The 23,200-nt window shown below is 38.2% G+C and overlaps 1 protein-coding gene across 1 annotated transcript; it reads left to right on the top strand.

The window, feature by feature from the left end:
* Positions 1–536: 536 nt before the first annotated feature.
* stmn2.L (stathmin 2 L homeolog) lies at positions 537–22,949 on the top strand. Its single transcript, NM_001094521.2, is given in 5 exon segments — positions 537–603; positions 14,144–14,239; positions 17,709–17,881; positions 19,744–19,935; positions 21,761–22,949. Coding segments are annotated over 5 exon segments (537 nt in total). The 5' UTR covers positions 537–584; the 3' UTR covers positions 21,818–22,949.
* Positions 22,950–23,200: the final 251 nt, after the last annotated feature.

The following is a 23,200-nucleotide window of genomic DNA, read 5'->3' on the forward strand; positions in this document are numbered from 1 at the left end:
ATAGATAATAGATTAATAGATATAGATAATGGATAGATAGATGACAATTAAATAAATCAAGTATAGCATGCTGTAAGAATATAAATAGCACAGTGAAAGAACATAATGGTGGCCTATGATGCACATAGCTGCTTCTGAACTGCAACTTCCAGCATCCCCTGAAATGCACTGAACATTTCTCCACATTGTAGCCTTGCCCATAGCCCCCTTCTCCTATTGCCCAAATCATTTTGATGTGTTTCATCTCATATGGACTGTACTATTGTGAGAAAAGGGGGAGGGTTTTTGCTTATAGAATCTTTCCAATTAAACTGCATGGCTGAGTAGTATCTCAAAATCCTATTGGTAGATCAATATTTAATGCTTAGAGATTGAAGCTTCAAATGAGTCATATCAGGGGACCGCCAGAGCCAATCTGCTTGAGCAAAGGTCTGCTAATTATTCATGGGCTCCTGCCTCTTGCTCTTTCTTTTGCTCAGCCCCACTCTGCTGACTCAGTGCCTTATTCAGTCTTTTCTCCCTCTCCACTGCTGTAGCTGGTTTCTTCGCATTCACAGCTCCTGAGCATCTCTTCCCCGGGAACCATGGCTAAAACAGCAATAGGTAAGAGCCACAAACTCATCTCCTTCTGCAGATACGGCTTCCTTTGTCTTATGCCTGGCAGGAATTTATTCTATTACATTGGTGTGGAGAAATCAGACATGCAGCCTTGCAAATCAGAAATCAGTGCTGGTATTTCTTCAGATTATACCATATGTCTGTAAACCAGTTCATCATCTCCAATTCTCTTATATTTAATTATAATGTTTCTCCTTTTTTACTGATGATACATAATATCCTAATGTATGTGAATGTATAAAACTGCGTCTAATTATTTGCATCTTTATCATGTTATTATACCTTTCCCTAAAATCCTTGTATGGATGAGCAGGGCACGCCCAGTGCATTGATTTTCCATCCTAAATTGCAATCAAATTAATATTTAAAAAAAAAACTTTTATATGCTGTCTTATGCTGTTGGGCATACATGTTTCTGATGTGAGGAGCCAGATCTATGTTATATTGTGTTAATTTTTTGTAATACCTGCACTGCTATCTGGAGCCCACTACAGCACAATGCAGACAGACCCCACCCTGTTTCCTTCTATTTTTTGTTCACAGTCATCTCAGAATCTCTTATGCACAGTGGCTGTATATGTCAGCACTAGACGCATCCCAGAGGGTATTCATGCACATATTACATCTTGTTTTATTCCCTATTTATTTCTCCTGCTGATAAATCAGTTCACTTCTTCCTCTTTAACTCATCCTTTGTTATCACATTTATAGTAATGAATAAGCTTATTCAAACTCGTTTTTTTATTTAGAATATTCATTTTTAATTAAAAACAAGCAAACACATTTAGTTGTATGAAAGGACTTAAATAGCTATTGGGCTGTTCTATACAGTGCCTAAATCAAATACATGTATTTTTCTAAATATTTCTAGATTTTTTTTAGCTTGGATGCATAACACAGCAATTTAGATTTCTTTCTTAACTAGTACCCCTGGTGAGGTTTCAAATCAAGAGTTATTTGTATAGGTGAGTCTTTTTTCATTGCAGTAGAATGGGTAATTGTTTAAAACCCATGGCATCCTCCCATTTGCTTGGAACGGTTCATAGAACAGACTGCAATTTCAAGCTGATTGTAGTCTACAAGGAAAAGCAATACCTGTTTCATAAGAGAAATATATACCGTAATATTAACTGTATTTTAGGTTCATCTTGCAGGATCATATATCAATCGTGTCTTAACAGTCTCTTTGGTAACCTATAAAAGCATCAGTTTCCAACACTGGGCAATGCCTTTGTGACACACATATATTTGATATATATGTATATATTAAGGGAAACTGAATCTGTGGGAGTATGGCCAGCCCCGCAGAGCTGAATATAGCATCCCCACCCTATTGCAGCAATCTGATAATCAGTATTGATAATTCCTAGCCAAAGGTAGACTGATGGCTGCAGAAGGCCATTGCTTTGCATGGGAGCATGAGTGTCCCCCATTCTTTGACTGACAGCTCCACATTTGCTCAATCAAAAAAGGTGTCATGATGAACATTTCATCAAGTCGTTTCGTCACTTGGAGTTATTGAGCAGGTACTTTATTCCTGCTAATTCGATTTTATTCCTGACAACTTTCATTGAGACTCATTATTTCATTGAGACTCTCCATTTGCACCCGTGCGACGGGCGTATGTGCAAATGACCACTAGTTTGCATTATTAGCATATGGTTTTATATCCATGGACAAAAGTTGCATTTCCATTTTTTTTTTTGCTCTTATTGGATTAAAGGGATCCCCTCTGAGATGCTTTGTTTGCTGATGAACCCACCTATTCCTGCATATAAAAAATGCATGTTTATGATTTAGCATCATTTTCTTGGATAAGCACAGAGCATACTTGTATTAAAATGTTGGGTTTTTTTAACTACAGAAAAACCCTTTCCTTTCAAAGGCTGGTTCCTGGGCAGCACCCCCCCTCCCCCACAGTAGTCTTTTGCACCTTTGTGCTGTTATACAGCGTCTGTATACAGACAATTCCCCAGTTGCTGCTGACACACGTGATTTGATTAAAGCAAGCCATGATGTGCCACGCCTTGGCAGACAATGCCCAAACCGGAAAAGCTTTAGAGGACAGCAGGGTGCTGCCTTTTTCTGTACCATTATATAGCAGGAGATATAGCTGAATACATTAGCTTTTCCTTGATTAATACGCCTTGAATTCTAAAAAAAAAATGCATTTATGTAGCAGCTTATACTACTGCAGGGAATACCACTGTAATTAGAATATCTCATTTCTTTTTTCTGTTCTATAGAATTTAATGGTTTAGTGAAAAGACAATTCCTTTGCATTATTACCCTTACATGACAACCAAATGGCACAGGCATTCACCGTTACTAATTATAATATTAGCAGTGCTGTTCTGTACTAATATTTTGCCTTATTGGGTTAAAAAAATTATATGGTAGCTTCCTCTTCAGAATGACATTTCCTGAGCACACAAAAGGATCTGACAGCATATATTAAAATGATAGACATGTAATCCCACTTTATAAAGAGATCTGTGGCATCCAAACACTTAAATACATTTGCTACAATCATATTTTACTCATTTATATTACAATTATATACTTAAATAATAATAATATGTTTCGGTAACAATATGAGAGTTGCCCCTGCCCCATAATCCAATAGGATGTGGGCGTTTCCATGCCCTCGTGTATAGAAAAAAGAATTCTATTGTTCTATGTACACTGTGTGCTGTACCTAGTATCCTTCATATCCTTTGCTCTTTTTGGATCATTTTTTAGAAAAGATATATAAATATATATATATATATATATATATATATATATATATATATATATATATATCGGTAGATGGCCTACCAAAAATGTGATTCACTGCATGTCCTGGAACACGAAAAAAAAACTTTTCTACCTCTATTTGTTGTGAATTGTATTCCCAGTATTCACACATAAAATACTGTATCTTGTGTAGATTGGGTTTTAACAGAAAAATCGGTAATATATGCCTATAGGGGCAGCTGGAATAACAGATCGGGGCTGTTGGCTAGCAGGTACAATTGGTGTGTTGGAGAGCAAGTATAATAGGAACATATGGTGATGAAAAAGAAAAGATGGCCCTTTAGTAGATGAAGTACAACTCTTCCATCCCACGTCAGCTGTCAATTATTGAGTCATAGCTTGTATATGAAATCGCCACACTTAATATAAATTATGGGGAGCCCAAAGTTTGGCAGCCTATTGGCCCACATATAGGAAAAAAAACGGTGGTCTTCTATTTGATATCTGACTGAGACAAGTCAGGTATAGATAAGGACCATGTTGGGGCTTTGGCCCTATTTTAACAGGCCTACAGAAGCCTATTTGCTGAGCAATTAAACAAGCCCAATGTGGCCCCTCGAGTGGCCAAATTTGGAAAAGCACTTGGTGACTATGGTGCACTAGTGACACCAAAAACAGAAATGACTCATTTATTGTACATGATTTAGGTCTTAATGACTAGTTTGCACAGCAGTGTACTCAGCCATCTTTTATCCATCTCTAAACAAAGCCCCACCCACTCTATTGTTCGCAGGAGATTTATTCAAACATATTCATGTCACTACAGGAATTTCCAAATACATATACGCTATCTAGAAATGGTAACGTTTTTGCTATGATGGGCAAAGTGGAGAGTACAATAACCATGTTTTTCTGCACATAATATACTTTTTTTCCCCATCATGCAATTAAATTGCTTCCGCCAATAGCAAGCTGCTGGGGTCCACTTGAGGAACATTCATCAGGTGCAAGGCTCTACAGGCACAAGGAGGACCAGGAGCCCTGTAGTTGATAACCCAATTAAGTACAGATCACCCTTGCACGCTAGGATGCTGTGCACAGACCACATTTATGTAGAAAGCTGAGCAGGTGCAAGCATTGACTTATTAGTATTTATGGGTGTAGCTGTGACATTATATACAAACAAAAGTTAAACAATAGGTTGGTATTTGTGAAAAATGTTGTTATCACCGAAGATCTTAAAATCATGAACTGAAATATAAAACCATTCCGGCGAAACATACAAGATTTTACTTGAAATGTAATAATCCCATAAATAATGCTTATAAATAGCCGATTTCACCGTAGCCATTGAAGTAAATGTACAGACCGTAGGAGGTAGAAAGACTGTAAAATTGCCATGCTCTTCTATATATGCTTTACTGGAGTGTTTCATTTCTCTAACATGCCTGTCAGTCTGCTTCTAGCTTTAACAATTGTAATTTCCCTTCCAAAACCCTTGTGTATTTTTTATTCCTCCTTCTTACTTTCTTTTTATATATTTTTTTTACTCACTGGAAGCACATTATACCATTGTCTGTATCCAGTTGCCTATGCACCTCTCAACTCCACAAATAGCAATGGCCTTGATGGCAGAGCGATAGTACAGTTTAATAGATGGCCTTTATTTCACAAATATACAATAATAAGACTGACTTGTCAACCAGCAACTATCCAAGCATATTGCACCTAAGTAATCTTGTTTCAGCCTAAAATAAAAGTGATCTGGACTTTCACTGGTTGTTTTGGCCCACACATGAGCTGGTGCTTGATAAGTCTAAATAGCAAACTTGATTTGTAACTTCCCAAAGGCCATAATGATTTGGGGCCAGAGTATTCACAGGGAACAAACATAGCCACCGAGTCTCTGTTATATTTTAATACCATTTATCATTGTACAGGTATGGAATCCGTCATGTGGAAACCCATTATCCAGACAGCTTAGAATTATGGAAAGGCCTTCTCCCATATACTTTATCCAAATAATCAAAATTTAAAAAAAATTTCCTTTTTCTCGGTAATAAGAAAACAGTACCTTGTACTTGATCCAAACTAAGATATAATTCATCCTTGAAAGAAAACTAGCCTATTGGGTTTATTTAATGTTTACATGATTTTATAGTAGACTTAAAGGGGTTGTTCACCTTTGATTTAACTTTTAGCATGATGTTGACAGTGATATTCTGAGACAATTTGCTATTGGTTTTAATATTTTATTATATGGAATATGATTAGGAGAGGGCCTGAATATAAATATAAGCTATAAAATGTAGTAATTACAATACCAATGTGTAACCTTACAAACCATTTGTTTTTTTAGATGGGGTCAGTGACCCCCATTTGAAAGCTGGAAAGAGTCAGAAGAAAAAGGCAAATCATTAAAAAACTATATAAAAAAAATAATGAATTGCTTAGAATGAACATACTAAAAGGTAACTTAAATGAGAACCACCCCTTTGAGGTACGGAGATCCAAATTATGTAAAGATCCCTTATCTGGAAAACCCCAAGTTCTGAGCATTCTGGATTACAGGTCCCATACCTGTACTTCTTAGAGTAGCACAAGGGTATGTTTTGCTCAACCAGATATTCAACTAGTGATCAGTGGTTTGTACCTTGTGCCAGTGTAAGTAAGCAACATTCTCCATATTTAAACATCTGGTGATGCATTTTTAGAAGTAGTAGGGACTGCAGGGACTTCATGATTCAGGGTAATGTATCCCTCTAGAGGATAATGTGCAGTATACAGTATATAGCTGATGCAATAAGCAACATCAGGGGTAGCTGATAGAGAAAGCTGGTTAGAATAAAAACATGCTTTGTCAACTATGTGTTGGCTGTTTTTTTGTGTCTATTTTTTTTAAACAAAGTGGTGAATAAAGATTTGCAATGGTTTTCTCCATTTTTGTCCACATTCTCCATTTTTTATTACATTGTCCCAGTATTTTACACCATTCAGCTGTTCTTGTATTGCACAACAGCATTCCCCTCTGTGATGGTAACATTTAGTGGCAGATTTATCAAAGGTCGGGGTGAATTTTCGAATTCAAAAAATTTGAATTTTGAGATATTTTGTGTGTGCTTCAACTAGGGAATAGTCCAAATTCATGTTTTGTCTCTTTAAAAAAATCTACTTCGACCATTCGCCATCTAAAATCTGCCAAATTGCTGTTTTAGCCTATGGGGGACCTCCTAGAACCTATTTGGAGTCAATTGGTGGACTTTGAAAAATCAAAGGGTTTTTTTGGAAAAACTTCAATTCAATCGAATGCTCTATTACTTCGATTTGTAGGATTCAAATTCGGGCGAATGCGGACCTATTTGATTGAAAACGGACCTATTCAGCCAACTTCAACTTCATTTCGGTTGCTCTTTTTGAATTCGAATTTCGACGTTTTTCAAATTTGAAATTTGACCCATGATAAATATGAGCCTTAATACCAGTTCCTAGTTACTGGAACTTCAAACATCTATTGGCAACTTTTAATCTCAAGGCATGATGGGAGCATGGAATAACAGACGGTAGGCCAAAAACCAGAAATACCTCCTATAGATTCTGGTAATTTCTCCCCAATGGGACCATTGATTTGTGCCAGTTCCTTATCACATAATGCAGGAGAAGCTTATTGGTCATGATCAAGACAAGATTATACTTATATAATTATGCTCTATGGGCTCTGTGTCAGATAAAGATTTTTAAAGGGGAATCTCACGTAGTTTTTTTTAGCTTGCATAATGAAAAAAAAGCAATTTTGCAAAATACATGAATTATGTCCCTGTTTAATTACTCATGAATTAATTGCGTTTTAAATGCAATTGTGTTTGAAAGCAGTAATTCAATGGAAAATTGTTAAAGAACATTGACAATTGCTTAGAATTATATTTTCCTTCATTATGCAGTCTTGCATTTGATATTGCCTCATATAATTTCTAAGAATGGTATAAATGCCTAAATGTTTAAAAGGTACAATAAAATTATATATGTAATACCTCTCTTCAGTTAGTGCCACGGTATATGGACAGGATCCTTTCACTGGAATAGAGGCTACATGGTCACCCTAAATGGATTGTTTATTTGTCCTTATGGCTTTTTTTTGTAATGCTTTAATGCATGTACAGGTATGGGACCAGAATGCTCGGTACCTGGGGTTGTCCAGATTAGGGATCTTTCTGTAATTTGGATCTTTATACCTTAAATCTACTAGAAAATCATGTAAACATTAATTAAACGTAATAGGGTTGCTTTGTATCCAATAATGATTAATTATATCTTAGCTGGGAGACAAAGGGAAATCATTTTTAAAAATTCAAATTATTTGATTAAAATGGAGTCTGTGGGAGTCATCTTTCAGTAATTTGGATCTTCATGCCTTGTCTACTCGAAAACCATGAATACATTAAATAAACCCAATAATTAAGAAGAATTAATTATATCTTAGTTTGGATAAAGTACAAGTTACTGTTTCATTACATTCATTATAGAGAAAAAGGAAATAATTTTTTTAAATTCTGGATTATTTGATTATAATGAAGTCTATGGGAGCCAGCCTTTCTGTAATTCAGAGTATTCTGGATAATGGGTTTCCAGATAATGGATCCATACCTGTACTAGGTCTTGAGCTTCAGCTTTTTTCCTAGAACATGATAAACAGTTCTGATTGAGGGTATTGTGTAGGAGTAAGGCATTGGCAGGGAAAGGAGTGCTTCCATGATATTGCAAAAAGATTACAGTAGAGATAGGAATCTGGTTATGGATATAAATATGGCAGATATCTGTCAGGGGGCCTATCGGCTCCCAGTGGGGGAAGTCTGGACCAAGGAGGAAGCTTTAGGCCGAAGTCCAAGTTTACAGGAACAGACAAGGGTTCATCAACAAACGTTGTCAAATCCAGGCAGGAGTTCAGAAGGCAGGCAGACAATTAGCAAAGTCAAGATACAGGCAGGGTCAAAAGTCCAGAAATGCAATAAACACAAATTTAGGAACACCCAGGAATGCTTGAAACAAATCTTATAGTCGGGCATTGAACCGGCGTCCTGGGCCTCCTTTTATTTTGAATTTGGCACCAAAACGCAGCATCGTGAATCACGTGTTTGCGCACTGGCGTGAACGCTCCAGAGCCCGAAACCACGCGGCAACCATCTTGTATTCTCGGCGGACGGGAGCAGAAGTGCTCCACAGCGTTCCTGACAACATCTAACAACTATATACACATAACCTTCACCTATGCTAAATGGGTACTTTCTGAAATTAGATGGACGGCAGCATCTGTAGATAAAGTAGGTGATCCAATGTCTAAAGGTGGCCATAAGATCTGCAAGGTCGCCAAACGAGCGGATCTTAACATGATATGCCCACTAACGGCTGGGCGATATTGGATGAAGGCGGACGTTCGGATTACAATGCTGCGAATGGCCGATGCTGTCCTGGATCATAGAAAAAATCAAACTTGACCGATCAATATCTTACCGATTTTTGGCCTTATAACGATCGGGAGGACCTTTCGGGAGCCCCCACACATGGGCAGATTGCTGAATCAGTCTAAAGGACCAATATAGGCAGCTTTAATCTGCCCATGTATGGCCACCTTAAGACAATTCACAAATAAAACAACATCAACAGCAGAAGAATCTGGACTGGAAAGGGCTGCATATGCCCACTAGGAGGTACAATCTGAAGACCCACTGAAATACATGAATGGAAATATATAGTGGCAGGATGTCATTGGAGCAGACAATGAAAAACAGATTTGTAAACTAAATAAAACTGAGAAGCTAAAGCTTCCTAAATGGTAATGAGTTGCAGTCAGTTCTGTGCCTATTGCAGTGACTATTCCATACGTCATTCTGTTGGTTCCTCCCCACAGCCTTGTGTCACCTTAAATGCCGAATAATTCCATTTCAGGTTCCCTCTGATTTATTGATAGGCCGCGTTTAAAACTAAATGCATTTCTCCGGCTGCAAGGAGGAGCTCCCACTTGAATTCAGTCTGTTTCTCACCGGCTGATGAGGGCTGAATAATCAGATTCATGTTCTAGCACCGAGAGCACTTTGTGAAAATAATGAGACTCTGCAGTACAAGATGTTATAAAACATGAAGTTTTATAAGTGACAGATCTGGGTTAACCTGAGGGATTGCTTGCGCAGTTGTGCACAGTATGCCATACTGAAAATAGATTCTCTGAGCAATGTTCCCTCAAACTCTTTCTCGGCTATGAGTGCAAAAAAATTATTTTGTGTGCAGTTTTTAAAAAAACTGTGTGCTCAAGTCAGAATTAATATAAAATTTTGTGTTTTCACACAAAATTCTTTGTGCGCTCCACAATTTGTTGTGTGTGGGTCCGAGTGCACACCCTAGAGGGGACATTGTCTCTGAGTAATTATAAATTAGTAGAAGCGACGGGGGTTCGTGTACACAAACTGCCGAACTCAGAGAAATATTTCAGGCAAAAATTCCTAATAGGGAAGGACTTAAATGTTTTAGTGCTGATTTCCAATAATTACTTGCATGAACCTTATGCATGGCCACATAAACAAATGTGCCTTCAACAATGATGGCAATCTTGTGTCTTTTAGGGGTTATTTATTAAAATCCAATACCAAAAAAAAAAAAAATTAAGTATAAAACCAAAATTTTTAGTGGAATAAACTCCTTCAATTTTTCATGATTCATTATACCCCAAGCCTGCTAAAAGTCCCAATCCAAAAATATTCCATCTCCAAGCTGACGGGGTCCTGTAGAAGTCACCGGTAAACGTCCCTTTTCAAATTTGAAGATATCTTGGTCTGCAATGCATTTGGGACGAAATTTTTAAAACATTTTTTCATTAATAATTTGAACGTTTCAGGCATAAAACCCGAAAAATTCAGGGTTTTTTTCTGTGTGGCTCAACTCAGTTTGCAGATTAAAAAAATATGAATATGGTGATTAAAATCTTTCCAAATGATTCAATCACTTCAGGCATACCAGCCTTTGTTATACTTCGTTATTATGTCTGTATCTATGTTTTTCTGAACAATGAGGCGAAGGAAAACTAAAGCCTAAAATTTGCTAGTATTTGAAATGCTGTGAACATACAGTACATAGTCACAGCAGCCCTATAATAGTAATGATCCATGACTTCAACATTGTCTACAGGGACTCGCCATCTTGGATCTTGTTATGCCATCTTTTGAGTCTCAGGGACTCTGCACGTGCTCAGTAGCAGCTGTTGGTAAACTTAAAGGGATACTGTCATAGGAAAAAAATTTTTTCAAAATTAATCAGTTAATAATGCTGCTCCAGCAGAATTCTGCACTGAAATCCATTTCTCAAAAGAGCAAACAGATTTTTTTAAATTCAATTTTGAAATCTGACATGGGGCTAGACATATTGTCAATTTCCCAGCTGCCCCAGGTCATGTGACTTGTGCTCTGATAAACTTCAATCACTCTTTACTGCTGTACTGCAAGTTGGAGTGATATCACCCCCCTCCCTTTTTCCCCCCAGCAGCCAAACAAAAGAACAATGGGAAGGTAACCAGATAACAGCTCCCTAACACAAGATAACAGCTGCCTGGTAGATCTAAGAACAACACTCAATAGTAAAAACCCATGTCCCACTGAGACACATTCAGTTACATTGAGAAGGAAAAACAGCAGCCTGACAGAAAGCATTTCTCTCCTAAAGTGCAGGCACAAGTCACATGACTTGGGGCAGCTGGGAAATTGACAAAATGTCTAGCCCCATGTCAGATTTCAAAATTGAATATAAAAAAATCTGTTTGCTCTTTTAAGAAATGGATTTCAGTGCAGAATTCTGCTGGAGCAGCATTATTAACAAAACATAACACTTTAAGCCTAATTCTTCAATGAGCTTTAGTTCTCCTTTAAGATAGAATTACAGTCAGTAAATGTTAATTGCATTTTTTACCTTATATTCTCACGGGTCCCTTCAGAGCATATTTTTAGTATATTTTGCACGCAGTCAGTTGAATATAGTCAGCACAAATGAGTCCATCAGAATAACTCTTCCACTGCCTGGCCTGGTGCTCCTGCGGCATAGAAAGGAGATTCTCCAGCGACAAAGTTCTGCTGTTTAGACATGGAAATCCCCACAGGAAAGTCAGAATCACACTCTCTTATGTCGATTCTCAAGCTAGTGTTATTTTAGCATTTTCACATAGTGTTTTTAACACTTAGCTTAACAATTAATTTATGTGCATGGGGGCTGGGAACTTGTTGTACAGTTTGAAGGGAAACTGCGTTATGCCATGATAGAAAATTATCATTTTTGAAGGAGATTTAGCCTCCCCCAAATGAGGCCAACGTGTATATATTCATGTATAATCATAAGTTCTCTTATAGAAATCATTGTGTTGGTAGCCTCTTTAAACTCGAATGTTTTATAAGTAAACTGTATAGCTAGGGTTGTATTTATATTTGCATTGTTTTTTTTATCATCATAATTACTTTTCAAAGGACTGGAACTGTTCCCAGCAGTCTAAAATTGTGAAAGCACAGCAATTGCATTGTGCCAGCACACGCATATGGCATGCCAGTAGTGATATCTCTGTAGATTTGCAATTTATTTCTATTTGCAGCTCAGACTTTGGTAAAGTATTGAAAGGGCAACTGGAAGATAAAACACATCCATTGCATCAACATTTGTCAAGTGGTGCCCATGCCAGTAACAACTCTTTTTTGCCCCAGTTTTGTCGGCTCATTGCACATACACCCAGCTTATCACTAGTTACTACATACCACACATTGCATTCTATCTCAAGGCTCACTGAGCTCATGTCAGGAGGGACAAGTCTAAAGCTCCCCATAGACACAAAGATTTCTCTTGCCGAACGACCGGTTTTAGCGAAGTCCGACCAATCCTTAGAAATTATCATGAAGTTAGTGGGATTCAAACAAACGTACATCTTACGATTTTTCGTCCGACATCTGTCAGAAAATTGCCAGGTTAAAAAATCTTTATCGATCCCAGTGCAATCTATCTATGTTTGCAGAGCCAAGCAGGCAGCTACCCTTTGTTTTCCTAGCAAATGGTCTTTTTAGTTAAATGACAATTTGTATGATCGATGATGACGATCAGATCTTTTAAAAATCTTTACATCTATGGCCATCTTAATATACATATGCCCCGAAGTATGGGTCTTCGCATTTGAATTTATATTAGGATTAACCTGCTATGAGGTTTATACCATAAAAAAATACTGACCTGCACCAGACTGGGTTTTTTTGTTAGCACCTTCAAAGCATAAAATGTCCTCGACAGAAGCTAAAGGATGTTCCCATCATGACAATCATTTGACCCCTGTAAGATTAAATAACAGTATTGAAAGGGAAATCCAGGATAGAAAAATCCATCATCATAAATCAGCCATAAAACTGCCCCTTTGTTGCATCTTTAGAAGGTAAACCCCCAGTATGCAAAACAAATCCAGCCCTAGGGCAGGGCTACCCAATTTGAGGCCCACAGACCCAATGTGGCTTTCCAATGGATCTGTATGGCCCCCAGTACAAGATACTAGGAGATATGTAAGAATGGTGGCAAAAGTTGATCCTTGTCCAGTAACAAAAAACAGCCAGTCAGATATTTGCTTAGTCTAAAGGTGGCCATAGACGTAACAATTACGATCTTTCTTGGAAAAGATTTTTCCAAAAAAAGATTGTTTCAACACACACGTGTAGAGCTGAATCGTCATATACAGGTAAAAGAATCCTACCTGTACCTGATGATTCAGCACTAATGGTGGCCATACACAGGCAGATAAAGCTGCCGATATCGGTCCTTTAGACCAATTTGGCAGCTAATCTGCCCGTGTATCGGGAAGGTTGAATTATTCCCGCGACTGATCCGTCGGAGCCCATTGCTCCCATTGTAATCCGATCATTTGGCCCTAGGGCCGAATGTTTGGATTACCCCGATATAGCCCTGCTGTTAGTGGGCATATCGGGGAAAGATCCGCTCGTTTGGCGATGTCACCAGACGAGCGGATCTCTTTGTGTATGGCCAGCTTTACAATGGCCGATGTTTGGGTGCCTTCAAAGGCACCCGATTTATATTTTCCGTCCACCCCGATCGACGCGCCGACCGATATCTAAGTCTTCTGCCGATATCGGTCAGCTCTTTCCCCACCATACAATCACCGAATATCGTACGAAGATATTATCTGTGCCACATTAACCCCTTTACACCACTACAAGCTCTGTGATATTACGTAAACCACTGACGCAACCATTTGCCAAGTACTAGAAAACCACCCAAGACTCATGAAGAGGCCAAAGGTTTTTTAATTTTTTTCCCCTACCATATTAGGTAACAATATGCGTTTTGAAAACAATCCAAAATGAGGATGAATTCTGCCAACATTTCAACACCATAATTTTGCTATTTCTATATGCATTTTTGTTTATTTCTTGGATAATGCTATGGTATCAGTCTGTATGTAGATCCATCATATCAGTGTGATCACCGTCTAAACACCATCTGTCACCCCTCGTTGTATGACGACAAGCCTTGATTACTGTTCTCTGCTTGTGTTATTGTGAAATACTAGGACATGCTGCTATTTAAAATGACACACAAATAGCTGCTTGCTATCACTACTCTTATGAAAGTATAAAATACTTTTGTATATTATGTTCCAGAAAAGTCAATATATTACATTTAATGTTACATCAGTGATTGTGTACATATATTGGTCCTTAAACAAAGCATACATTATGAAGTCATAGTTTATAATCTTTGTCTATTTCAGCCTACAAGGAAAAGATGAAGGAGCTGTCCATGCTGTCTCTGATCTGTTCATGTTTTTACCCTGAGCCCCGTAATATCACCGCATATACGTATGATGGTAAGCGATTTCAATTCATTTGGACATTGTGCTTCTTTGTTGGTATAGTTGTGAGATACAATTTTACCCAAATCAATGTGACATCACAGAGACTACTTAAACAGCTTAAGAAAGGGAGCATCTCTTTGGCTACGGCTCAGACACCAAATCTGTGCATATAGAATGAAAACTAAGAGGGATGGGTCACACTGGGGGGCCCGGGGCCCACCGGGGCTGCTGCTTTGGGGCTCTCACCCCCCAGGCACCCCACCCCAGGGGACACGTTAGACACCTCAGGCCCTGCCCCAGCCGCAACCATCCTCCGCCCCCCAGCACCTACCCTTTTTCCTGCTTGTGGCCACTACTAGGGGCTTGGAGGGAGGTCGGGGGGCAGCATCAATAGCGGGTCTAGGCTGGTGGGGCCATAGGGTTGCCACTTGGCCCAGTCTGACCCTGGGTAGGGGGCAAAAATCATTAAATTACTGAGAAGATGGGTGATGAGTCCTTTCCCATCAAACTCTACATTTAGTTGTATAATGGCAATTGGATGGTGTGTGTAGACCCTTTCAACAGGCAGATACCATACTTAAATAAGGGTTTTAGATACCTGAAGCTGCTGTGAACTAGAGCTCCCATTGGTTTCAGCATATTTATTATTCCATTTGTACATTCACCGAAGCCCAAACTGCTGCATTTGAAGTCTTTTCCTATTACTTCGAGTTCTACTGGTCTAGGTTGGGATTAAATTATTAAAATTGGCTAATTTAAATTCCATCTTCTAATGAAAAGCCTGAAGCAAAAACCTCGCCTTCTCCAGAAAATAATCATGCAGTGATCTGATTCAAGGAGCAGAAGTTTAATAAGGAGACCAGACCTTCCATTTACTGCAGCTTCCTCAGGGAAAATGCTTGGCTACATTCACTCTGGATACAGTTCGGCCGCACGCTATTACTTGGATATAGCTGTATTGTGTAAAAGGGAAACATGGGTTTATTACCTTCTAATGTAAAATAATTTCTATTATATAAATATTTTCATATAGTTAATAAGACATCATAATAGTTTTTAGCCTACTTGTTTAAAATAAAATAGGAAATCCCAGACGATTAACAACTGAAAAAATAAAGTTCTAACTACAAAAAAGAATCGGTAAAGGGTCTATGATCTGGACTGTTCCAGGGGGTTATTTTTCAAAGGTCGAGTTTGTGAGATTTTTATACCTTGAATAACCTCACAACTTGAATGTTTTCTAATTCATGAAAAAACTTGAATGTAAAAAACTCAAATCAGTGAATTCGGGGTGAAAAACTCAGTTAATTGAGTTTTCTCCCTAAAGAAAAACTCAAAACGCTTAAATTACTTGAGTTTTTCGCCAAAAAAAACAAACATCCTCTAGTGGTTGAAGGGTCCTCTGCCGTTGACTTCTACATGACCTCAACAGGCTTTAGCTGGAGTATTTTTGATTCAAGATATTTCTAGCTTTGGGGTGTAATAAATCTCGAAAAATAAAGTTTTTTGTTTTTTAAACACAAATTTATTTTTTTTTAACCCAAAAATTTAAGTTTTGACTGAAAAATACCCTCAAAAACTAGAATTATTTTGGTTTTAATAAAACTGTAATATTATTAGAGAGAATTTATTTTATTAAATGGAGTTTTTATTCTGGAACTTTCTGGATACCGGGTTTCTGGATAATGGATTGCATACCTGTACCAATTACCTATTACTTAACTCAGGTATTGGCCAGCTTTCCTTTTTTGGCTTCTCTGAATAAGGTCTAATGTGTATGGCTCTGCTTAAAGGAGAAACAAACCCTTAATTTAAAAAAAAACCTACGCCCCTACCCTACATAGATCCCTCCCCCCAGCCTCGCAGATTCTGTCCAGTGGATTTCACGGACACCATCTTCTTCTCTTCGGTAATCTTTGGAATGAGACCAGCGAAGCGGTGCATTTGCAATTTTCTTTTGTCGCATGCACAACTGTGCATGCAACGAAACTTGTGAAAATTGATGTAGTGCCAGTCTCATTCCGAAGATTACCGAAGCGAAGAGAAACAAACCCTTAATTTTTAAAAAAAAAACCTACCCCCTACCCTACATAGATCCCTCCCCCCAGCCTCGCAGCCCCTGGGCAAATGCCCCTAACTCTTTACTTACCCCTCTGTGCAGGTTCTGTCCAGCAGAGTTCATGGGCGCCATCTTCTTCGGAATGAGACCGTTGAATCGGTGCGTGTGCAGTTGGAGCAATCTTCTGGTTTGCGACAACTGTGCATGCGCCGAAACTCATGAAAATTGCAGAAGCGCTGGTCTTATTCCGAAGTTTACGGAAGCGACAGAAGATGACACCTGTGAACTCCGCTGGACAGAATCTGCACGGAGGGGTATTTGCCCAGAGGGCAGCTAGGCTGGGGGGAGGGGGGTCTATGTAGGGTAGGGTTTTTTTTAGTAAGGGTTTTTGTTTTTCCTTTAAGCATGTTCCTTTATGATCAGGCATTCTGTTCCCTGCTCCAGGGCTTAAATAAATATAAATATCCCAATTCCATATCAGCTATGTGGTATTGAGAGCATTTCTGATTCAAGGGCTCTGATACTCCCATATCATTAAGATGGTATTTAGAAGGCTCCGATACTCCCATATCACCCAGAATGGGTTCAGAAGGAAGATAATAACTATATTTCAACATATTACAATATTGGTGACAGTGTTTGTTATAGACAATTACAAATCTGTGTCTGTTTGTTATTACTTTGTCCCATTGTAAGAGCTGAGTCTGCTCTGAGTATGATAACCTGATATCTGGCATTGCATATTATCAGACCTGTGGTGCCTACAGACATTCACAGTTACAGGAGACAGGCCGTGCACCTGCTGGGGTCATATTACAATAACATTTGTTCCTAGAGATATCAAAACTAGAGATATCTATCAGTCAGTAATGAGAATCCCATCAAACAGAACTGCATCAATACATTCATGTGGTCCTCTCCCGACAGGTCTCTGTAGGCCCCCATTATGATCAGATCCATGGCTGAACAGATTTTCCTGATTTGGCCCAGCATGTTGTAAAACTGTAAGCTGAGTCAATAACATCTCTAGCCTAGAGAAAACAAAGGAAATGTAAAATAAAAATACCTTGGCATTTCCATCAAATACAAATGGAAAATTAAGGTTGACAGGTTGTGTCGCTGTTTAATATGCAACTGGAGTTGTGAGCAATGATTACAGACATTCTGTTTGTTGAATAACCATTTAAAGGTGTAAAGTTGTTTCATTGTTTTGTACTAATGCTTTTATTCAATTTGCATTTTAATATAGCTGCATCGCTGCATAGATTTCATGATATTATGTGTCCTATTCGTTTATTTAAATACAAAAATCTCAGTACCAGTGATGTGCAATTGACATTGGCTCTTGTTGAGCAGGAGCTGCAAAATCAGAACTCTTGTTCCTCTCTTTTATTCAGCTTATGCTTCATGTGTATGTTTCAGACATGGAAATTAAACAGCTTAACAAGCGTGCGTCTGGCCAGGCTTTTGAACTGATTTTGAAGCCGCCATCCCCGGTCTCTGAAGCGCCCCGAACCCTTGCCTCCCCAAAGAAGAAGGACGTTTCTCTAGGAGAGATTCAGGCCAAGCTGGAGGCAGCAGAGGACAGACGAAAGGTATATTGATAATGTGTAGACCGCCATCAGTTTACTTGGCCCTGTGACCTAGGATTCATCATAGGAAAACTATTAGGTGTTTCTAGTGGATTCTGAGTATTATTGGCTCATCGGCAATGTGAAAATATTTTGCCTTTACTTAGCCCATCAAGCTACTTCTACTAAGGACAGATATGTGTTTATTTGTCCAAATGATTTTTATAGCCTACAATAATAATTGGATTTTTAACTTTCTACTTGAGGTGCAGATTGCTCTTCAGTTTATCATTAAGCTACTGCAGCACCCAAAGTGAACCTTTTGTAGAGGCTTCTGGGTATTGGTGACTTATGGGCAATTCTAACCAGAAACATATCTGCCCAATAATCATTCCTGCTAGGGTCACATTAGTAAAGTTTTTCAGTCACCCTTACATGAAGAATAAAGTCATTTAGTACTAAACATAAAAGACAGCTGTATTCTGCTAATACTCAGCGTTGGTGGTCTGGATTTCATATAGAGAAGCTTAGATACAATATTGTATATATATATATATTTATATATATATATATAAAATGTAGGATGTCAGATAATTAGCCTGGCATCTATACAACAAAGGAGGTAAAACTAAAGGGGTTCACCCTCGTTTCAGACTGTGCTATAAAACAAACAATAGGGGGGTTATTTACTAAACTCCAAATGCAAAAATCACAATAAAATCCTGATTTTTCTTTTTATAAAATCGAATTTTTAAAAAATCACACATTTTTCGGAATTTATTAAACCCAGATGATGGAAAAGTCAGAATCTGAAAATCCGGCATCTCAGACCTGTCGAGGTTGCATATAAGTCAATGGGAGAAGTCCCAATGATTTTTTTATGTGCGCTGGGTTTGGTGCAATAACCCAAAGTTTTGTTTTCTGAGTTTTTGGATGAAAAATTCAAAAAAAAACCATGAAAATCTGGGGGGGAGGGGTTCCCGCAATTTTCCGGGAAAATGTAAGAATGAATAAGCCCAATAAACCAGAGCGGATTTGATCAGAGTTTGTAACAGAAAATATTGAGATAAATAACCCCCTAGGAGTTTATTAATGGTTCTATATGTGACTGACAGTCCTAAGCTGTAGAACATTATAATTTCTGCCTATGCGCCTTCTTTATAACATCAGGAGAAAATGATATCTAATTAGTGGTAATTAAGGAGAAGAAGGAGCTTTACTGATTGTATAATTCTAATGCACAGTTGCGTTCACATATTTTATGTTGGCAAGTGATGGTTGTTTTATTACTGATACATAGAATGGTGAACCCCATAACCATTTCTAATAGTAGGGTTTGTGCCCAAAAGACAGGTTTGTGACAGGTTTTGTCTTTGTGCCCCCCACCTCCCTCAGTTTCCACTTTGCTGTAAAGTAGCAAACACTCATTGGCCAGATATAAGGGCAGAGAAACACGGTCAGGTTCGGAGAGATTAGTCGACAAATCTCACCGGATTGCCTTCCCCCTGCCTTCCCGCAGGCTAGAAAGAAAATACCCGGGGGGATGGCACTCAGAGGGCTTTGTTTTCCGAAGTCGCCAGAAGTTGCCTCACGAGGAAACTTCGGGTGACTTTGGAAAACGAAGCCCTCTGAAGCCATCCCACCGGCGATTTTCATTCTAGCCGGCGGGAAGGCAGTTCGAGGAGATTAGTCGCACGGAAGAAGAAGAGATTTGTCACCGGACGACTAATCTCCCCAAATCTGACCGTGTGTCTCCGTCCTAAAGCTACAATGGTCTGGAGTTGAATAAAAGGGTGTTTTGGAAGTTTGAAAGGGTGGGAGACCCATTGTGTTGAAATCCACCCCACTTTTCCTTATCTGCTGCATGTTTGATTGCTATTTACTAGTCTCAGGAAGCCCAAATCCTGAAGCAACTTGCAGAGAAGCGAGAGCATGAGAGAGAAGTGCTCCAAAAGGCCCTGGAAGAGAATAACAACTTTAGCAGGATGGCAGAGGAGAAACTCATACTCAAAATGGAACAGATCAAAGAAAACCGTGAATACTATTTAGCTTCCCTCATGGAACGCCTCAAGGAGAAGGTGAGTATTTTTAAATGAAGGATATCATTCATGTGGGGGACAGCTACCCCATCATATGATGACCTATACAGGTATGGGACCTGTTATCCAGAATGCTCGGGTCCTTGGCTTTCCCTGATCAGAGATTTTTCCATAATTTGGATCTCCATACCCAAAGTCTGCTAAAAAATCATTTAAGCATTAAACAAACCTAATTGAATTGTTTTTTCCAATAAGGAATAACTATATCTTAGTCGAAATCAAGTACAGAGAAAAAGGAAATATGTTTTAATATTTTGAATTATTTGATTAAAATGGAGTCTATGGGAGACAACCTTTCAGTATTTAAGAGCTTTCTGGAAAACAAGATTCCAGATAATGGATCCTATACTTGTACAATATTCTACCTTGGTTCTTAGCAACCAACCTGCAAATTTAGAAGTATATATAGTCAATAATAGTATCATAACCCTTTAAGGCTGAAAATTATGCTTTCATTATCCTATTTGTGTACACACAAAAAAAGAGTCCATTTACATAACACAAAAATATATGGCTTGGAGGCTTAAAACATTGTTGTTAACAGGAATAAATCCATAAATTCAAATGTCCAAGGTTTATGGGCTCAATCCCTATTTTTTTTTTCAAACCACATCGGTTAATAGTGCTGCTCCAGCATAATTCTGCACTGAAATCTGTTTTTTAAAAGAGCAAACAGATTTTTTTATATTTAATTTTGAAATTTAGCATGGGGCTAGACATAGTTCCATAGTTACATAGTTAAATTGGGTTGAAAAAAGACAAAGTCCATAAAGTTCAACCCCTCCAAATGAAAACCCAGCATCCATACATACACCCATCCCTACTTTTAATTAAATTCTAAATACCCATACCTATACTAACTATAGAGCTTAGTATCACAATAGCCTTTGATATTATGTCTGTCCAAAAAATCATCCAAGCCATTCTTAAAGGCATTAACTGAATCAGCCATCACAACATCACCCGGCAGTGCATTCCACAACCTCACTGTCCTGACATGATATCCATTTCCCAAGTGCCCCCAACCATGTGACTTCTGCTATTATTCCTACTACTCCTACTGCTCCTACTCTTTACTGCTACACTGCAGCTAGCTCTGCGAAAGGATTTGTTTGCATTGCGAAAAGTGCCTAGACATGAAACATGAGAAAAGCACCCAAGCAGGAAAACCCCTCGATCCTTCTTGGGTGCTATTCTCATGTCTACGACTAGGTTTAGCACAACTTGGATCGTATTGAAGTATTGGGGAGAAGCAATAGCTGTTTGAAAGCAGTTCCATCCTGAAATGCTGGTTCCTTTTTAAAGCTCAGAATCAGGCACAATGCACTGAGATGGCTGCCTCAACACCAATATTACAGCTAAAAATACACTTGTTGGTTTAAGAATAAAATTTGTGAGACTGGTAAAGATGTTATTGCTTGGGGACAACATAGTCCTCTGTACATGGTCGGTGGATGAACACTCTACATTCAGTAGGGCCCTTCCTTGTGTCATTTGATAAGGGAGCCATGGTCGAACATTCAGAACTTTCAAATTTGGCCCATCACCTGCAAGGAAAAATCCATCAAGATCTGTGTGTTTGGTTTTTTATGCAGCCAACTGAGAAAAATTATAGTTTGTGTGTATTTAAACCATAAAATGAGCTGGAAATGAATGTTGTTATTTAACCACATTAATAAATTCAGCCTAAAGCATTTAATTTTTATGAAAAACAAGCATCCAGTCTTTGGCATGAAGATATTTTTGACTATGTATGGTATAGAGTTTTTCTAACATTATTACTCTAACTTATTTCTCCCCCCAGGAGAGGCATGCCGCCGAAGTGCGCAGAAACAAGGAACAACTAGAACTTTCCGGCTGAAAACTATACCACCGTTAGTAACTTCCTTGCCTATATAATTACGGATCATGCGATATCAGTATGGAAAAATGTATGACATCAAAAAAAAAAAGAAACAAAAAAAAAATTACAAGAACTCATAAAATAAAAAAAAAAAAAAAAAAAAAAATTGCGGTCTCTTTGCAGAATGATTTGCTTGATGTTTAAAAAAAATAAATAAATTTGGGTCTTTTTTTGTAAATATTTACATTTTTGTTAAAAAATACAAGTATTGCATTATGCAAGTTATTTCATAATCTTACATGTCCTGTAACAGGCTTTTGGTGTTGTCTTTTAACTCTTCGATGAATTTGCCGAATCTTCCCAAAATGCCCATGTCTAATCTCATTCCCTGCCACCTTTTTTTGCATTCAGAACACAACGTAGCAGCCTGATGGAATTTAATAGGAGGGATGCCTGCCATTAACTCGCCATAATAACGATTTTTTGTAAGCTTCACACTTTGTTAAACACTTCTTTCTATCTGAATTACTGCAAATATTCGTTGGTGTCCGCAGAACAAAAATAATCTAGCGTCACGATAATGTATTTGCCCTAGTTTGTCAGGTCTCCGAAGCAGGTATAGCCAAACTGTGGAACTCTAGACAGTCTATCCCGGCTCTAGAGCTTTCTAAGTGTGGATTTATATGTTATTAAGATGGATGCTGAATGCAGAACACAAAACAGACAATTAGAATTTGTCTTAAAAATATAGTGGCTTTAGATTTGCATCAATAGCTACTATTTGTTACTCTGGAAACAACATTGTGTTTCCTGTTAATGTGCTCTAGGGATTATGTGTAGGCTTAATAATGGAGTCTGTAAGAGAACTCTTGAGTTGTTAAAAATGGACAACAGTTCTAAGCCTTCTTCAGCAAAAAAAAAAAACCTAAATCTAAATTAGTAAAAACTACAGGGATTATTAGACAGGGTGCACGTGCCAAGTACGGAATTCCTAATCAAGTCACCAAGACGTAAACCTAGTTCCAGTTTTGAAGTTGTTCCTAACCTATGGAAGTTTCTGCCTGCATATTCTACTCTTCATTAGTGCTATTTCCTGTATGTCATTGTGAGCAAGCTGTGATAAATAAAGAATCGGGGTTCTGTGAACTGATAAATGTTTCGTATTTTTATTGCCGCTTTGTTTTCATTCGTTTCTGGAAAACTCACACCTCACATCACATCATGGGTGCAAAACATGCAAAAACGCCCTCATAGGGGAGACAATTTAAAGGGGTTGCTCACCTTTAAATTTACTTTTAGTAATGGTGTAGAGAGTGATATTCTGAGACCATTTGCTATTGGTTTTAATTTTTTATTATACGTGGTTTTTGAGTTATTTAGTTTTTTATCCCGCAGCTCTCC

The sequence above is a fragment of the Xenopus laevis genome, chromosome 6L (genome assembly GCF_017654675.1).
Source record: "Xenopus laevis strain J_2021 chromosome 6L, Xenopus_laevis_v10.1, whole genome shotgun sequence".
NCBI lineage: Eukaryota > Metazoa > Chordata > Amphibia > Anura > Pipidae > Xenopus > Xenopus laevis.